General features: G+C 39.8%; 2 protein-coding genes across 6 annotated transcripts in view; both read left to right on the forward strand.

Annotated features, from left to right (window-relative positions):
• The window catches only part of dlgap4b (discs, large (Drosophila) homolog-associated protein 4b), a 130,960-nt gene extending 122,293 nt beyond the window's left edge, over positions 1-8,667 (forward strand). For all 5 annotated transcript variants that reach the window (XM_015044472.1, XM_015044473.1, XM_015044474.1 and 2 more), the window contains 5 exons: positions 191-279; positions 1,895-2,382; positions 3,581-3,672; positions 5,722-5,892; positions 7,990-8,667. In XM_015044472.1, the coding sequence (XP_014899958.1) occupies positions 191-279; positions 1,895-2,382; positions 3,581-3,672; positions 5,722-5,892; positions 7,990-8,232 (1,083 nt within the window). In that variant the 3' untranslated portion in view covers positions 8,233-8,667. The remainder of the gene's footprint in view (positions 1-190; positions 280-1,894; positions 2,383-3,580; positions 3,673-5,721; positions 5,893-7,989) is intronic.
• A 5,969-nt stretch (positions 8,668-14,636) lies between these two features.
• The window catches only part of tgif2 (TGFB-induced factor homeobox 2), an 8,958-nt gene continuing 5,453 nt past the window's right edge, over positions 14,637-18,141 (forward strand). The window contains exons 1-2 of the mRNA XM_015044476.1: positions 14,637-14,989; positions 17,170-17,411. Of these exons, the coding sequence (XP_014899962.1) occupies positions 14,971-14,989; positions 17,170-17,411 (261 nt within the window). The 5' untranslated portion in view covers positions 14,637-14,970. The remainder of the gene's footprint in view (positions 14,990-17,169; positions 17,412-18,141) is intronic.

The following is an 18,141-nucleotide window of genomic DNA, read 5'->3' on the forward strand; positions in this document are numbered from 1 at the left end:
CCCATTTAATACCCGGGCCCCCTTCTGTTGTTTTTTTTTTTTGGATTTTTTTTTTTTTTTTTTTTTTTTTTTTGAGACTCAAAATTGAAAGACTTCACAGGTCCAGTGATATAAAATATGCATGACCTTCTAAGCCAGCGTTGTTTCCCTCTTGGTTTGGGTTTTTGTTTTTTTTTTTTTTCCATTTTAGGTTGACTGCATTCAGGAAGTTCCAAGAGAGGAGACCCCGCCCCTGGCCAGATTTCAGTCAATAGGAGTACAGGTGGAGGACGGGTGGCAGTAAGTCCTCTTCCTGTCCTTTTAACAACGTGAGGAATTTATATTATAGCCACACACACATTCTTCTGACTGTTCTACTCCCTCCAGGGCCTTTGTATATGTGAAACCATCCCGGGTGTTTTTGTGCGTGTGGTGTTTGTGATTGTTGAATCACATTCCTCCTATGAGCATTTACTATTTAAAGATCTCCTCCAAGCCATCTTGAACATTTAAATTGCTATAAAGTTGTTTTCGCTTTTGTTTTGTTTTTCATTTTTTAATGCAGTATTTAAATGTAATACATATATTCACTTAATCAGTTCTTTCTTTGAAATCTAGACTTTCAAAACTCCTATATATATATATATATATTTAGAAACAGTTCTTTTGGATGCAATCTGTCTTCTTACTTCTCTTTCTATTCAGTGTCGTGTTAGAAGTTGCTTCTACATAGAAACACTAGATCAGAATGGCTTTCCAAGTAAATGCCATGATTTTTGTTTTAGCTGTGCGCAAAGAAACCCTCAACATGCAGAAGCTACACCTTTCAAATGAATCTTGCTGTGCCTGGATTAAAAAGAACTGCACTGACCGAGTTTACCAAGGAGGGAGGCTTTAAATACGTCTCTGCTTGTTGTTGAGACCCATGTCCTGTTTGCTGTTCTTTTGTTCTTGAGTGCTTTTGGCATATTGTCTGAACTGCATCTGCGTTTCCTGGAAATGGAGACAATTAGACAGAATTCATATCAATCACATCAAGTCCATTTATTCATTTGCTCGGTTCAGGCGAGAAGCTCGCAGGATGCCTCGCTCTCAAGTGTCTTGTATCTGCATTGACCGAGAGAACTGACTCTGCTTTTCAACTCAACAGGTCCTATTTGTTCCCGGAAAGGGAAATAATTGAATGAGTTCTCAAAAGTAATTTCCACAGTTAGTCATGTTAATAAAGGTTCAATTTATTTTATTAACATTTTATGTATTTGCAAAGTGTCAGGAAAATGGGAAACATTTACAAATAGAAATATGAAAAGTATTTTGTGCATTTGTACTCGGTCTTCCCGAGTGAGCACTTTGCAGAACCACCTTTTGGGATATGAATCTCTACCAACTTTGCATTTTTAGAGACCATTTCTGACCATTCCTTTTCTCAAAGTAACCTACGCTCAATTAAATGTACAGCTCCTCTATTGACCGAGTCAAAGTCCAAACTTTAATTTTGCTGTAACACCTGAATCTGTTTTGATCAAAATCAATCCATTGTAGTTCCAGTTTTAAATTCAGGGTTATTGTTCAACTGAAACGTAACCCTCCATTCATTCAGCAGTCTTTACCAGTTTTTCCCCACAGCATGATACAGCCATGCTATGCGTCAGAGTGAAGGAGGCTTTGTACATGTGCATGCTACCCTTTTCAGATTTTCAGATTTTAAAAATACTGTATTGATTTTCTTCTTCTTGACAGTTATGGACCTCTTTGTGTTGGTCTGTCTCATAAACTACTAATCACATACAGTGAAGTTTTTGGTGGTAATCTGAGGAGTTTTGAAGCAGATTGTTTGGCGAGAAACAGTAAAATATATTTTGCTCTCTGCTCTGTTGGAATTGAATTGTAACGTTGTCTCTTTGCTTTATTCCAGACTGAGTCGCTCCAGCAGTATGGCCGCAAAACAAGAAACGGACTCAGACACACAGGACATCTCTGCCATTTCTCACATCAGCGTTGCCAAAACCTTTGAGAAGAAAGTCATGGTCAACAGTGCCAGTCAGTCAATGAGCTCCCCCCCTGGACAAGACTCTTTAGACAACGGAGACCAGACTGGCGACACCTCCTCCCCACCGCCTCCCAGGCAGATCCTCAACCGCTCCACCACGCGGAGCAGCTCCTCGTCTTTCTCCGAAAGCCTGGATCCAGCGCTTGATCCCTCGTCTCTGCCGCCCCCGGATCCCTGGCTGGACAGCGGAAACGGTAGCAGCGGCGGCGTCTCCCAGAGCGGAGGAGGCGGAACGCTGTGCAGAAGAGACGGCCATTGGTTCCTGAAGCTGCTGCAGGCCGAAACGGCACGCATGGAAGGCTGGTGCCAACAGATGGAGCAGGAGACCAAAGACAACCAGCTCTCAGAGGAGGGTAAGGTCCACACGGTCTTTGCTGGACTGTATGTAGCCGTGAGGAAATACAGCGTCAAAAGCCATCGCTCACCTGCTGTCACATACACATGCGCATGTATAAAGTTGTTTTACATCCCATTCATGATCTAAAGTTTTTAATATGTCGTCAACCCATACTTTGCATCAATAAGAGCTTAAGTTCACTCCACAGACCTCTCTGCAAACCGTTCTTGAGCTAATTTGAAGGCCACGTGAATCTTTGAGGTGTGTAGCCATTGGTTCTTCAGAGAGTCTGCGAACTATTCGCCTCAGCATCCAGTGACCCCGCTCTGGGATTTTTTTTTTTTTAAGAGTCTTGTCTCTTTATGGCTGATTTGCTGTTGTTTCCCAGATAGAAGGCAGCTGGATGACTTCAAGAAGACCTTACGCTCTCTCATTTAGAAAGGCTGTTCCAGGCCTTCTGGATGAGACACACTGACCTTAGATTTTTGTGCATAACTCATTTCTCACTCCCTCTAATCAATCTGTTGCACAAACACAGCATGGAAAGGATGATGCTGTAATACCTGGGGTTAACGCACACAAGCAGGCCTGTAATCTCCAGAATTACACAAATCTAGTCTGGAACTGATTAAACCCTCAGATTAGATTAGTGCCTTAGCATCGGCCTGGGAGACACAGCAGCAGTGGGCAGACAGGCAAAGCACACCATAAATGCAAACCGTGCAAGGCGGTTATCATGAAGGGCTTGTTCAGATAAGTGCCTGCTTGTCCTCAGCAAGGGAGTTTGCATTTTCAAAACTCAGTGTTTTGAATGGTGTGTGCATGTGGCCTGACTTGGTTAAGTAGTTTGCATCAAATCTGATGTAGAGCTGCAGTGCAGAAGTGGGATCTCGCCCGCCACACAGCAGTCCCACGCCTACATCTTTAAAATCCACCAATCGGGGAGGATTCTGAGTTTTGTCAAGGCAGATGTTTGTCCTAATTTGACTCTGCAAACAGACTAATGTTGTAACAAGTCACAAGTTGCATCCAAGTCAACTGGGAAGATGTAGTGTCCAAAAAGAGGATTTTCACTTTTTATCGCATTCATGCCATCCAGCTGCTGACCCATTTTCCAGGTGGGGGTGTTGCAAAAAGTAACATAATTCCTAATTATGCATTCGAAAACGCTTTCAAACCGTGCTGTGTTTAGTTCTGCTTTCTTCTCACTACAGTGCTCGGGAAAGTCCGCAGTGCAGTGGGAAGTGCTCAGCTCCTAATGTCTCAGAAGTTCCAGCAGTTCCGGGGACTGTGTGAACAAAACCTGGTGTGTATGTTGTCACACTTTGCTCACAAGCTCAAACTCAAAATGCACAGTTGGCGTCCCTTTGTCAGCTGCAATGCATAAAAAAGCTTTCATCTACTTGAAAGCTGACTAATATGAAAGCAGCCATGATACGCAGCACATTAAGCATGCACAGACTCCATCATGAGGACCCCGCAGCACAAAACACAAGGAGCTTATATTAAACCAATAAGCCCTTCCACCCAGATGACGTCTTTTTGTGAAAATGCCATTATACAAATTGTAGCCAACAACCAGCACATGATATGTACCATAGTGAGTGATAAGCGGCACTCTAATGTGATTTGCCCTGAGATGAGAGCAGGAAGCGCTGAAGCATTAGAATGGTGAGCAATGTGGAGCCAACGCAGACAGAGGTCAGCGTGTTTAAAGCACCGCAGACTTTGAACGGGAGCGTGCAGGATTTCAGCTTTGGACTTCCAGTGCCTTAAAAATGTATTCATACCTCTTTAGATATTGTGCCATATGTACATTTTTATGTAAAATATCAACAGGATCATTCTAAGGAGGAAGTTTTTCTCTTTTTTTTCTTCGTGTGTGAGTATTTGTGAGTATTTGGAAAATGCAGTACACATCTGTATGTCTCTACATGTTAGTTCATCACATACAATGAAAAAATACAATAATGCTGGTGGTTGAACTGTTACAAGTGGTACTTAGCAATTGCACTGTACCTTTTCTGACATCTCTTCACGTCTGGAAGCTTTTCAGAAATATGATTACTTCAGTTAAACCATTTTGCACAGAAGATATGGGCGCTTTATATTTTGTAATTTGATAGTAAATCACTTGGTTCTCAATGTAGTTTGGTAATTCTATGTAACCAAAGTAGCAGCATAAGTGTTTCACTAATCGAGGCTGTTGCGTTGCACCATCTAGTGGCGAACATAAAAACTGCATCAATATTACATTGTTCTCCGACCTTGAAAAGTGTCTTCATTAAGATGCCATACATGGTTGTGTGGCTCTTTTTTTATTCATTAAAAAAATACTATATAATTTAAACAGTTCTCTTTTAGATGAACCTTTCACATATACATAACAGTGTAAATACACTAAAGATATGAATGTAACTGTGACAATAGTTTTATTGCTATTTTTGTTAAAACTTCAGTTGGGTTAAAGCATTTTCTCAACAACTGTGGTTTGACAAATACTTTAGATAGTAAATTATAAATAAATTTGAATTTATAGTATTTTTACATGCAGTTATACATATGGACTTATTTCACTCGTTTAAATATCCAAATGTCTATCTCTTTGAGGTGATGTCTGCATTGAATTCTGTTATTTATTTTTATATTTTAATTATTAAATGAATAGGAAAAACTTTCAAGTCAACCAAAAACATTGTTTTTTTACTGAAGGATAACTATATCCATTACATTTTTTTTTCCACCAAAAGCTAACGAGAGCCCCATCAGGACCGCTCAAGTGAAGTCCTACACTTCACATTAAACAATGTGTGCATAAAACATTTCAAAATTAGTTTTCTCTATTAGATTGTGACTTTCAATAACTGCATCTTAGGAAATTTGAACTACACACCTCAGAAGCAAAAAAAGAAAAAAAAAAAAGAAATACAGCCCATCTCTGTCCAGTCAAATCAGGTTTATCAGGAAATTTATAAAAAGTCATGACTTTTAACTCATTGCTGCGTCCACTTCAGATATTTTTTAGCAATTTGTGCAGTAGATGCAGTTCTATTATCTAAAACCTACTTTTTTTTTTCTAAATGCAGCCTTATTTAATACAAGGAGTTACTGTTTAATTTGTATCTACTCCTATTTAAAATACATTCCCATCATTCATTCTTAATTTATAAGGCACTTTTAATTCACAGAGAAGTCAACAGAAAGTGATTTACATCAGATTAAAACATGAGGTAATGAAAAACAAAGAGTGAAATAAATGAAGAGCGTAATAGGTCTTGCAAACATACACCAATGTTTAGCTGCTGTCCTCCTCGCCGTTCGTTCCGTTTCACCTTGTTCATTTTTCTCTGGTCAGAATGTGACTGCCAACCCACGGCCAACAGCCCAGGACCTGGCTGGCTTCTGGGACCTGCTGCAGCTATCTATCGAGGACATTAGCCTCAAGTTTGATGAGCTCTACCATCTCAAGTCCAATGACTGGCAGCCCGTGCCGTCTGGGGCCGCCCAGTCGTCCCCTGAGCGGAAGGTACTTCCCACCCATGCTGCCCAGTGCCCTGGCTGGGGTAGGAAAGCCGCCGAAACCGGCCTCTCTCCTCCCACCACCACCACCATTTCTCTCCCACTCTTTTTAAACCCTGTCCCTGCGTGGGATGAACTCTTAACAAGGCCTCCCTGTCCAACGCAGAGGGGCCCCGAGAGATCCCCTCTAGGCATGCATGGGAAAAGAGCCATCTCAAAGAGGGCTGGGGCTGCTGTGTTTTCAAAGTGTAAAGCCCTGCTTTGAGCATGCATGCGTCATTTATCTATGTGTGTGTCCACGTGTTGGTGTCTGTGTTGCGGCGGAGCATGGCTATGATGCACCGGTTAATGTGACAGAATGCTTTTGCTCTTGCTCATTAACCTGGCCACATTTGTCTCTGTCTAAAGCCTTTTCTTTTTGTGTTGTCTGTGACGTCCAAGTCTCCAGGATTATGAATGTAGCTGTATGTGAAGTTCTTTTTGTGGCTCCAGGTTAATTTGCCCCTTCTATAATCAGTGTCTCATTTTTATGCCCGCACATTAACATTTTGTCCCAGTCCATTTTGCGCCTGTCAACAAATCATTTCCTACCTACGTTCTTAACTAATGCAAGTCAGTTTTTCTCTTTGAGATCAAGAGTTTTGGATTAATTGAAGGACGTAAATAGTTTCATATGACAAATCTTATGTATGGTTTTCATTTAATAGTGCAGTAATTTAATTTAATAGTAATCTTTGTTTCCAAATGTTTTACACTACACACCTTCTAGTGTTATTACAATTTCTGTTTGAATAAGTATAAAATAAGAGATTATGACCCAGATTAAACAAAAATAAACATTCTGCTTGTTGAATCTGTTGTTCTGTAGTGACATTGTCACAATAACTTTAAGTAGATGTGGAGATGATAGAAAACTAGGGTGGTGCTTGCCACTTCACTCATCCCCATTGATACCATAATAAGTATTTGTCAGCTGGTTTAGGCCTAACATACATTAGGTTTGATGCGTACAGCTGATGTGAAATTGGTTGCTTACCTCTGTAGTTAATAAACATAAACGGTAGACTTAATCTTTCAAAATGAAAGTGCAAGCTTTACAAAGTATAACAGCACAATCTTTTTTGAAAGGTTGAAATTTGTGGCTGTCAGGGTAAGTTAAATATTGTTTAAAATGAAATTTCAGAGCAACTTTTACTTATGGCTACTTACTTGAACAGAGATGATTCCTCTAAGAGGGTTTCTGTTTCACAAGGCAAACAGTGAGTCTGAAAAAGCGTAAAATTATTATAAAACCCTTCTTCTACTTTTAAAAACCCATCAGATTTTCCTACAAGTAGTGTAAATGTGCAAACACCATTAGGCCTCAAATTTACATGATTTCTTGTTAAATCACTAATCTCTCAGTATTAAATCCTATTAGTTTTTTGGTGCATCTCTGGCTAATCAGTTCACCGTAGTAACTCCAAATACTCAGTGGTAACATCAATTTTGCAATCATCATTGTAGTCAAGAAGGGCTCCATTCAGTTGCATATCAAGCCAGTTCAACAGGTTGTTACTGCCTCTAGGTTTTTGTGGTGAAAATGCTAAAATGGGAAATCTACCAAAAGCACTAAAACGTTTTTTTTTTTTTTTTATATTGTTTTGTAGCACAAAGTTTTTTTTTTTGCAATCAAAAAGGTACTTTATGAAAAGACCAAACATCCCAAAGTACAAACGGTGGAGGGGCAAAGTGACGAGGTCCGCTTTTTGTTGCATATCAGTGTAAATGTCTTGGCTGTCCTGTCATCCTTTTATGGTTTCAGATAAACCCAGTACACATCCATTCATGTTGCCATTTTAAGTGGTTGAAAATTTGTCTTTCTCAATGTCGACTTGTCTGTAACCAGCTGTCTCTACTGTCCTTGTTTTGTGTTTGATCGTCTAGTCCGCTACATGTTGTCTCGAGCAGTACAAGGGAACGACAGAACAGCTTTGGCAAATGATCTCTGTGAATCATGTCTGCCAAATCTGTCTGAACAAGAACAGGAAACGGATTACTAGTATATGTTGTTGTCTTAACACTTTTTCCTTCTGTCGTGTTATCTCCTCCCTCAATCTTGCAGAACGAGGACAAGGAGGCCCTTCCGGCATCAAAGAAGCCTAGCAAGACGCGACCGACGCTTGCCCGCGAGAAGAGTGCTGACTCTTCTTCAACCTCTTCATCGGCCTCGGCAGAAAAACAGAGACAAGAGGCTCGCAAGCGCCTGCTAGCTGCCAAGAAGGCTGCCTCGTTTCGCCAGAACTCTGCCACAGAGAGCGCAGACAGCATTGAAATTTACGTCCCCGAGGCCCAAACTCGCCTCTGAGAGAAAAGGGACTAGCAAGGATCCGAGGACAGATAAGTTTGTTAAAGAGAAGAAAAATGGGGGGGAAAACAGGGAGGATTTTGTTTGAGTGCAGATGAGTTATGGTGAGTAAGGAAGGGTGTGTAGAGGAGCAATGCCAATGAATGGGTGTTTTGATATTTTTAACATAATCATAGGCTGGTCCTGCTTGAAACTGATAATGAAACATTTGTGGACCCAACAGACTACAAACTTATGAAGCAGAAGATTCCTCTTCAGAGGCTGCCAGGGAAGACCTCAGCTGATGAACTTTATCATTTCTTCTTACTTTTTCTTGATCTCATAAAAATGTTAATGAAGGTATTATTATAACAATTATAGGTTAAAAACTCTTCATAAAGACTGTTTTAAAAGTTCCTATATCTTGGCTATAAGATTTATAAAGCAGACAGAACATAAGCATCAATGCTTCTGTCTCCCACTCTCTTGCTCTCTTCCCAGATCACTGGCCATCTTGTAGCTTTGCACAGCACCTCCTTGTGGCCATCATGCAAGTTGCACACAAATCCACCAATACACACACACACACACACACACACACACACACACATATATATATGTATGTATATGTGTGTGTGTGTGTGTGTATGTATGTCTTCCTTGTATTTATTTTTTCTTCAATTATTGATCTGGGCTGGGCAAGAATCCATTTAGATCAAGCTTTTCTGACTATTTTTGGTATGATGAAACAAAGTCCGATGTGAAAGATTATTTATGTAGTTCCTACAAACAAACAAAATCTTGTTTGAGTTTTTTTGTGTCAAAGACTTTAGCGTTTAGTTTCTTAATGGGGTTTTTTAATGAAAGCACATATTAAACAAAGTCAGGCTGGAGGTTCCTTCAAAATGGCTGTCCACGATGTTTTTTTTAATTATTATCATTATTTGTAGATGAAAAATCCTAATATCCTTTTAGTTCTTTTTTTATTTTCCTTTCCTCTATTTCTTTTTTTCCATTTCTGTGCTATGACTCCAGAAATATGTAGGATATTTTCTGTTACATATATACATTTAAGTGCTTTAAGGAATATAATTGTGCATCAATGTCATACATTTCAAAATAATCTGGGGCTCTGAAGTTGTGCAGCTGGGTGAGCATGCTGGTTAACGGCAGGCGTTTCTTTTCCGCTTCCCACCTACTAATCAACCCCACTTCACTTTATCCAGCTTTTCTCCACTCTAAACAAAGATTACATTTTTTTTTATCTCTTAACTTTTCTAATTTAATCATTACATATATAAGTGATTGGCCTTTTAATCATATACTTAGTATACAAAAGCCAAAGATCAGTACACTGTTTGAAATTTAGCCCATGTAATAAAATGTGAGTAGCAGGGAAACTCAAAGCTTGACTGTGAAAACAGATGGGAGTGGGTTTTACTCACAGCAACACACGTACTGCAGAGTTAACATTTGGATATCCACAAGGCAGGAAGCTCGAACAGAACCGCCCAACGATGAGAACCACAACACGCTACCCTATCTGACAGAGTTAATTTCATGGAAAAGGATTGTTTCCAACCTCAGGAGGGCAACAGTGCTTGCATGTCAAACCAGTAGTCAGTTATCACATTCAGTGAAAGGACAAAGAATCCTAATCCCTATCTTGTTTTGCATTAAGAGACCCACTGTGCTTTGCAAAAGTATTCATACCGCTTGAGCCTTTTTACATTTTGTCATGTTATAACCACAAACTTATCGGGATTGTACATAATTAGGCACAAAATATTGCAGAACTGTAAAGTGGAAGAAAAATGATACATGGTGTTCAAAAAAAGCAAAGATCTTGAAACTATGGAGTCCATTTTTGTTTGTAGTATTTCTACTCAATTTTCTGTGAAACCACCGTTTTTGCTTATGTCCTTGCCAACTTTAAATGTGCAGATATCAAACTTGTGCCCATTCGTCTATGCATTTAGCTTCAGCCATGCTGCCGTTGGCGCAAACCAGCATCCCCACAACATAATGGTACCACCACCATGCTTCACAGTGGTTAATTGTCTGCCACACCTGTATTGTATGCAGGGCAAAAGTTCAGTTTTAGTCTCTTCCACCAAAAAACATTCATCCACATGTTTGTTGTGTCCCCTTCTTTCAGCAAACTTTAGAGACTTCTCATGGTTTTCCAACAGCAATAGCTTTCCACTCCCCACTCCTCCATAATAGACAGATTTGTGGAATGCACGACTAATAGTTGTCCTGTCTACAGATGCTTTCTGAGCTTTGGGTCTCTGATCTTCTCCAGATTTACCATAAATGTGTTTGGCTGCTTCTGCTTAATGTTCTCCTTATCTAACTAGTCATCTTTTGGAAGGATGGCAGTTTAGCTGTACTAGTTCACTTTTATAGAGTTAAACAGTGGTTCACTAGTTGTTTTATAGCCCAAGTCTGCTTTCAGCATCCAGACAGATATCTCTCAAACCTGGATTTATTTACTAACAGCATAACCGCCTCAGTTTGTGTATAACTTGACAAAATGGGGAGAGGGGGTAGTCACTGGTATGTGAATATTTTTGTGAAGCTCTACATCTAAAAACACTCACATTTTGTCTAAATTCACTTTGTAGCTTAAAGATATTTGAAACAAAACATCTCCATTTGTCAGTGTAATTCTCTAGTGGGCACTTTGAGGGGTTTTTTTTTTACACCCGATACCATCCATTCAGTCACTGATGACTCATCTATATCAGTGAAGATGAAGTTGAAGCCCACACCTTTGGTAGACAATGGGCTTGTCTAACAAGTGGTCATCAAAATCGGAACGACTTTTATGGACCCAAATAGTTGGGCTAAATGCTCTTCCTTTCATGTGTATGTTGTCAAAGCCTCTCTGCCATAAGCCATAACCCAAAGTTAAGCCTCTGGCTTTGAATTAGAAAAGCCCAACGATCACCATTCTTCTCACGTTGATGGTAAGAGCTTTCCCTTGATGGACGGCTATTATTTGTCTGTTGTGTTTGCTTGCTCTGGGTGACTCTCAGCAAGGAATATGACTCAGAGGTGTCAATAGCCAGTCCCATGACTGCTCTCAGTCCACCCCCATCCATTCGACTGGATGGGGGTGGACTGATACCATCCATTTGATTGAATGAGGGTAGACTGATAGACTGATGGAAAGCTTTCAGGTGCTTTCATTAGCACCTGAAAGCCTTTTATGTGACTCAAAGGTTGCCATTAGCCTGATTTAATTTTGGACTGCCACAAAAACATTTCCCAAAAGGTTTTGTCAAAACAAGCTTATCTAGCTGTTTTATTTGTATTCTAGAGATCTTACGCAGTCACTGCCATCTGAGCATATTCTGTTTTTATTTCGCTTTACAATTCTCACATATCCTTTTCTGTCCTTGCGCATCATGTTTTACTGCCATATCTTGTTGTCGCACCAACTTCTTACGAAACTGTCTGCCTCGAATGCTGGTGAAACACACTGTGGCATTTTAAATACACCCAGCGACAGACGGCAAGCAGAGCAAGCCAGTACATATGTTTTTTGTTTTTTTTCTGTCATTTGGATACGTGTGAAATGCCACGACACATACAGACATACTTGCAGAAACAAAGCAAAACCTTATCTCGTGCTCATAAACAATGCTTTTCTCCAATAAACACACAAACCTGGTTCAGAGACGGAGCTAGGCCTATTTCCTGGGTAGAGTTATCCATTGACCGCATAGTTGCACTATGGGGGGGCTGGGATGCTGCTGTAAAGCAAGTGATTTGCGGGTGATACTCATGCATATGAGGTTGATGCTTTCTACCATTCACTTCTTTTCCCTTTTTTTTTCTTCTTCTCCTTTGTAACTCTCGTAGTTGTTCCCTCACACCAAGTTTACACGCTGGTTGGTTGTTTTATGATTTTTGGGTAGAGGAGAAAATGGATTTCACACAAGAGTTTGGAGTAAAAGTTTTTAAAACAGTATTCCTAGTTTACACTGAGTTTCTCACCACAAATTTCTTGACCACATATTTTATTTCACAAACCCCCCCCCCCCCCCGTTTCTATTTCCTTTATTACATATGGATAAGCCAAGAGCAATCTCCTCGTTTCAAATTAGTATCAATCATTTCTCTTTCTCTCTTTCCTTCCAGACTTCTTCTGTTTTGCCTGGGTTTGAATTATCTCCAGAGGCTTCTTCATAAACTGAAATTGTTGTTGCTTTAAATGATTAAGTTCTTTATTTTATTTTTTTTTAATAATGGTGAGATCTGCAATCGTAACCTAAAGATGTTCGTGAAGATGACTGTCATTGACAATTATAAGTATTTGCCTATATGCATAAGAAGCACCCTATTGGTGTTTTTTTTTTGTTTCGTTTCGTTTTTCATAAATTTTTCAATTTTTAATTCCATTCTTTAAAAGCATTTGTAATAACAGGCAAATGGATTCACATTTATTACATATTGATTACCTTTTTTTTTTTTTTTTTTGGTTGTCTTTACAAATTCTTGCAAACAAGAGACAAAATGCATCGAACCCTAGAAAATGATTCGAAGTCTCTGAAAGTCTGTTGGGGCCAAAAACACAACTGAAACCAAACGAGCTCTTTTTCCGTCTTCGCTTGGTTCATCTTGGCCATGAAAAACGGGAGAGGGTCGGGTAAGGGACGGAGGCCATGCTCATTCCAGCAGAGAAATGATGTAGCAAAACCTGTTGACAAATAAATATTTTAATGAAGTAAGCACATATTTTAATGACTAGAATCTGTTTAGAGTACTATATAAGATGTGTGTTATCCAGCAGAGCTGAATGAAAAGGGTTGTGCTGTGAGTGAGTATGTGGGCCTGTTGTTTGGAGAGTATTACCTTTGTTACTGTCCACTATACTCTGGTTACAACAAAGTGTGCAATACAGAGTAAATGGCTTCTTTGCTATTAAAAGGACACTGTCTTGCATCTTTCCCCTTGTGCTTCTTACAGTTATCGTCTGTACATAAGAATTAAACCAGATTAAATATCTTTTACAATATTGTAAACCTGTTTATACAGTTTCAAGGTTGTCGACATGTATACTGCAGATGCGCAATGTTCAATAAAGTGCACAAAATACTTTCTCAAGCACTTTATCATGACTTTGTTTTCTTTTCCACTTACAAGGCCGTGTATATGTAGTCAGCTTTTCCCTTGATTCAAAATGGGGGGTTTTTTTGTACACGCTATTCACCTGCTGGGATGTTTTTTTTACGTCATGATTGTACTCTGCTTTCTCTGATTACGCACCAGTTTCTTACATTTGTTTGGAGCATTACTGAATGGATGTTACAAAATGCAAAAAAAAAAAAAGTTTTGGGGGTTAGAATAGTTTTAGAGCCACCGCTCCAGATTTAATGTCTAATGAAGAAAAAAATTCATGATGGGAGATGACAGTAAACATGTAATTAAGTAATTATGTTTACTTGATGACAAAGTATATATATGATACACTTACATCTTACTTCCAAGCTGTGAGACTATTTAGTCAGTTGATATCAAAATGTAACTTTTGCAGATACTCTTCTGCAGTAAGGATGGAGAAGCTGGAAAGATGGATTGGGCTAAATACACTGGGTAATCCTGGAAGAGAAACGGAGGTTTAAAATTGAGAAGCCATAGCCAGACTTGAAAATGTATAAACGCTCTCAATCCCATCTTGAGCCATTTCTGTAAAGAACAGCCAAAAAAAATATTTGTTTATAGATGGTAAAGCAATACCCTAAAAGGATTTGCAGTTTAATACATATACACCCCACACATTTCAGATATTATTCATTCTTTTTTCACTCTGCAATCTCTGTGTGGAAAGGTTTAAGAGATATAAGTACCTATGAAATGGTAGACCGTCATATTACTACCAACTGCAGTTATTCACAAGGCATTTAATATTTTGCTCATTGTACATTTGGTTAATTTGAGCTCTTGGTCTATATTGAAGCAGACTTCTAAGAGTTGAACCAGTAATCGATTGAAAGGGACTATTCCGAAGAGTTCAAATAATTATTTTTCATTTTACTACTACTTTTCTAACATTTGTTTCTACTGACATCAACTTATTTGAGAAACAACAGTTTATTCCACACATTTTTATGATTTATGTAACCTGAGCATACACATTTGTTACGTAAAATAACAGGAACCGTTTTCGACAGGCAGGGATAATTAATGATTTGTATCTAGATATATATATATATATATATAAATATTTTTTTTTTTTTATTACAGCGTATAAGAACTGTAAACATCCAGAAAAAAAACGTACGATTCTTTCTTTGACCCACAAACGTTATATTTTGAATGAAAAGGTTCTCCCGTCCATCACAACAACACGAAACCAGACCGCTGTCCGAAGAAGAACTGCGATTGGCTGACCACTCTCCAGGATCAGTAATCCAGGAAAACGATTGGCTGACGGCCATCAGTGGAGGCGGGCCCACTGCAGCTGAGACTGTCAAGATTGGCAAAGCGGTGGCTGCTGCTGCTGTATGCAGGTTTAAGGAGCAAGCGACAAGAGGAAAAACAAGACTTGGAAAACATTCATCCTGGCAGAAGGCGAGGAGCGCAATGGAAACGTGGGAGCCCTTTTATGCGAAGTAGTGTGAGGAGAAGAGGTTTTAAATTCGCGTGTAAAGCTGCAGCACCTCTTGGTAGCCTTAGCGGAAAGTGTCGCTTTGTGAGTGGAAGCAACTTGGACAGCTGCGTGTTTTCAAGCGGAGCCATCAACAAAGAATGAAAGCGTTGAAACGAGGTGAGCGCCAACCTGACCGTGTTTTCTAATTTATTCCATTGACTTTTTAAAAAAAATAAAAATAAATCAAACCCCAGAACTGTGCGTCTGCTGGCTCTGTCTGGCTTTCGCCGTGAACTGTTGCCTGGTATGCAGAGGTTTTTTTTTTGTTTGTTTGATTTTTTTTTTTTTTTTTTTGCGAGCAAATGCAGCGTGTGTTTATGTTTGAATTTGGAGGGACAGCTAGCTAGCTAGTTGTGTGTCTGTCTGTCGCTCTCTCTTTCTCTCCCCCCTCTCTCTCTCTCTTCCTCTCTCTCTCCTGAGGCAGGCGTGCTGTCCATCTGGCGGAGCGGCATGCGGGAGGCTGTGCGTTTCTCTCTGCCTCCTTTGTGCGCTCCAGATGGCTCGGTTACCATTTTTTTTTTTTTTTTTGATAGACTGTTTTATCACAGCAGTTTCTGACATGCATATATATTTCTCAAATTAGTTTGTTGCATATTGATTCATTAGTAGAAAAGTTTAATTGGCTTCCTTTTCTTAGACTTTATTTTTGAATGATTTTCCTGCTACCTATGCGTGTGTAAAAATAAGAAGTTGGCTTGTTTGACAGCCGCAGTGATTTACCACACAGCTGCTGCTGCTGGTGTGACCTTTTTTTCTTTTATCTTTGATGTATTTTTCTTAGCTGATCAAATCCCATTCATTTGCTGCTTCGGTTGTTAAGATAAAGCCCTACTGTCAGTATCGGCCAGCAGCAGAGTTGTAGGATCACGTACAGCACGTTTCTTCAGGGGACTGTCCTGACCACATGAAAAGAGCTCTGTGGGCCGCGATTATATCCGTGATACAAAAGTAGCATTTTTCAGCATCTATATATATATTTTTCTACTTATTCTAGCACGTCTGCTGTTTTCCTCTGTGGAGTCAAAGATGAACATTTTGCACATGTGTGCGGAGCAAAACGGCACTTCCGTCTTTGCATGGTCAATAGGTTCCTGGGCCCACTTGGCTGCTGTGATGTTGATATGCACACAATCTCCTTTGTGAGGACAGGCGCTGCCCCCAGGGGTCAGGTTTCAACCCAGCTCCCAGAGAAAGACATTTACTGCATTCTGTGGCCCACCCCTTTGGGATCAGGCATGCTCCATTTTGTGGGGAGTTTTCCTCCTCTGACCCGCCGTGGATTCGAATGAGAAGTGGGTTCAGTCTTAAAAAAAAAAAATAATAATAATAATAATAATAATTGGAGAGAAAAAAACAGCAGTTGGTCGAAATAGTTCTCAATGCAAACATCACTTTGTGATAAGTTGCATATAAAGTAGTAACCAATTAGGTTTAGATACTTTTTTTACTGTTCCTTTCATTTTTCTCTCATGACTAGGTTGAGTGTGAGGTATTGTCTTGCTAATTGATCCAAATCGAAACTAGAGGTATACTGAGAGGTGTGCTGATGACTGACTGGCCTGTTTTTCAGCCTGATTTTTGTTGGGGGCTGGGGGGGGGCGGTTTCCCTGGACAGTGGGTGATACCGGATCACCCTGACAACTCCCATGTTTGGGTGGAAGAAGCGACTCAAAGTTGACTGTTGGGTGTTTGTAAAAAATAAAGTAAATGAAACTAGGGATGTATTTCATTAGGGCTGCAAAGTTATGCGAGAGTAAGACTTTAAGAAGAGAACAGGACGGCTGGAAAGTGTTGCACCAAGTGTTTGTTTCTTTATTTCAACTTTTGTCGTGGAACATGTTGGATTTCTAATACTGGCAGCGTTTTGGAAACCTCACAGTTACCCTTTTTTTTTTTTTAGAGAGAGAGAGAGAATGTAGGTGAATGTAGAGTTTAGCAAGGTTAGCCGTACTAATCCCAGATGTAAAACTCTTCAGGTGTTTCTAAAATGTCAGTGTATTAATTTTGTCTTTGGTTAAAGACAGTAGAAATTCTTAAAGCCCCAAATGATGTTTTTGTTCTTGATATAAATAATTGTCAGCAGGAAAGGTTGGCGGCGGGGGGGGGGAACAGTCATACACCGTTCCCATGTCTGTTAAACTGCAGATCAAATCAGAAACAAATTATTTCTGAAGAAAAGACAAAGAAACCATACTGGTGTAGTTTTATATCAATGTGCCTTTAATCACTGCTACTTTTGATCCCACCAAGTTCTTGTTGAAAGATTCGTGTTTAAAATCGACTCGTCTTCTCCCCAGGTCTGGAGGATGACCACCATCCCGAGCAGGAGCACTCTTCGGCCGTGTCGGACAGCGATGACGGCTCCCCGCTCGACCTGTCAGGGAAAGGGATCCTCGCAAAGCGCCGTCGCCGCGGCAACCTGCCCAAGGAGTCGGTTCAGATCCTCCGCAGCTGGCTGTACGAGCACCGCTTCAACGCGTACCCATCGGAGCAGGAGAAGCTCAGTCTTTCAAACCAGACTAAGCTGTCTGTGCTGCAGGTAAGATGATTTATTTATTTGTTTTTTCTTGTTTGTTTGTTTGTTTGTTTGTTTTTTTTGCATACATGTGAAGTTTTCAGATCCTGCCAGAGGACTGTGATTTTTCTTATTTCTGCTATTTGTTGGAGTTATGTCATTTAACTCTGGGGGGGGGGAGGGGTAGAAATAGCATTTCTTGATGATATTCATCTGAAACTTTACTACTTGTATAATTAGCAAGTTTCTTCTTCTTATGTTATTGAAATGCGTGAAGACGGACAGATGGCACGGTGACTGATTGTGCTGCAGTCGCTGCTAGCATTTTCCCACCCTTCTCTTTCTCACTTTGTTGCATCAGTAGTAGACATTTCCTCTTTCCTTCTCAACACACGGGCAGATTACAGAGTAGCGGGAGGCGGCAGCAGTTCCTTGTTATGTAGTCAGTTCACTGGAATGCGTTTGGCTGCCTTCTCTGTGGCTCAGCATATTTCAGCTCAGACCTTCATTATTGCCAGCTGTCTGAGCACTCTCAGCTCTCTGTTTTTCTCCTCCCGTACCAGTAGAGGGAGAATGTCAGACTTCTGCAACTATCTTGGGTGGAAAAGGAGAGTGATTGCATAGTTTTTAGATCTTGTGGAAGAATTTTTTTTTTTTAGGTCCTTCTTTTTTTTTTTTTTTTTTTTTTTTTTTTTAATTGGCCTGTACAATTTTTTTCTCCCTTTTTTTTTTTTTTTTTTTTTTTTCAAAAAAA

This window comes from Poecilia latipinna, unplaced genomic scaffold, assembly GCF_001443285.1.
Source record: "Poecilia latipinna isolate Pla-1442-1.1 unplaced genomic scaffold, P_latipinna-1.0 Scaffold677, whole genome shotgun sequence".
NCBI classification, from domain to species: domain Eukaryota; kingdom Metazoa; phylum Chordata; class Actinopteri; order Cyprinodontiformes; family Poeciliidae; genus Poecilia; species Poecilia latipinna.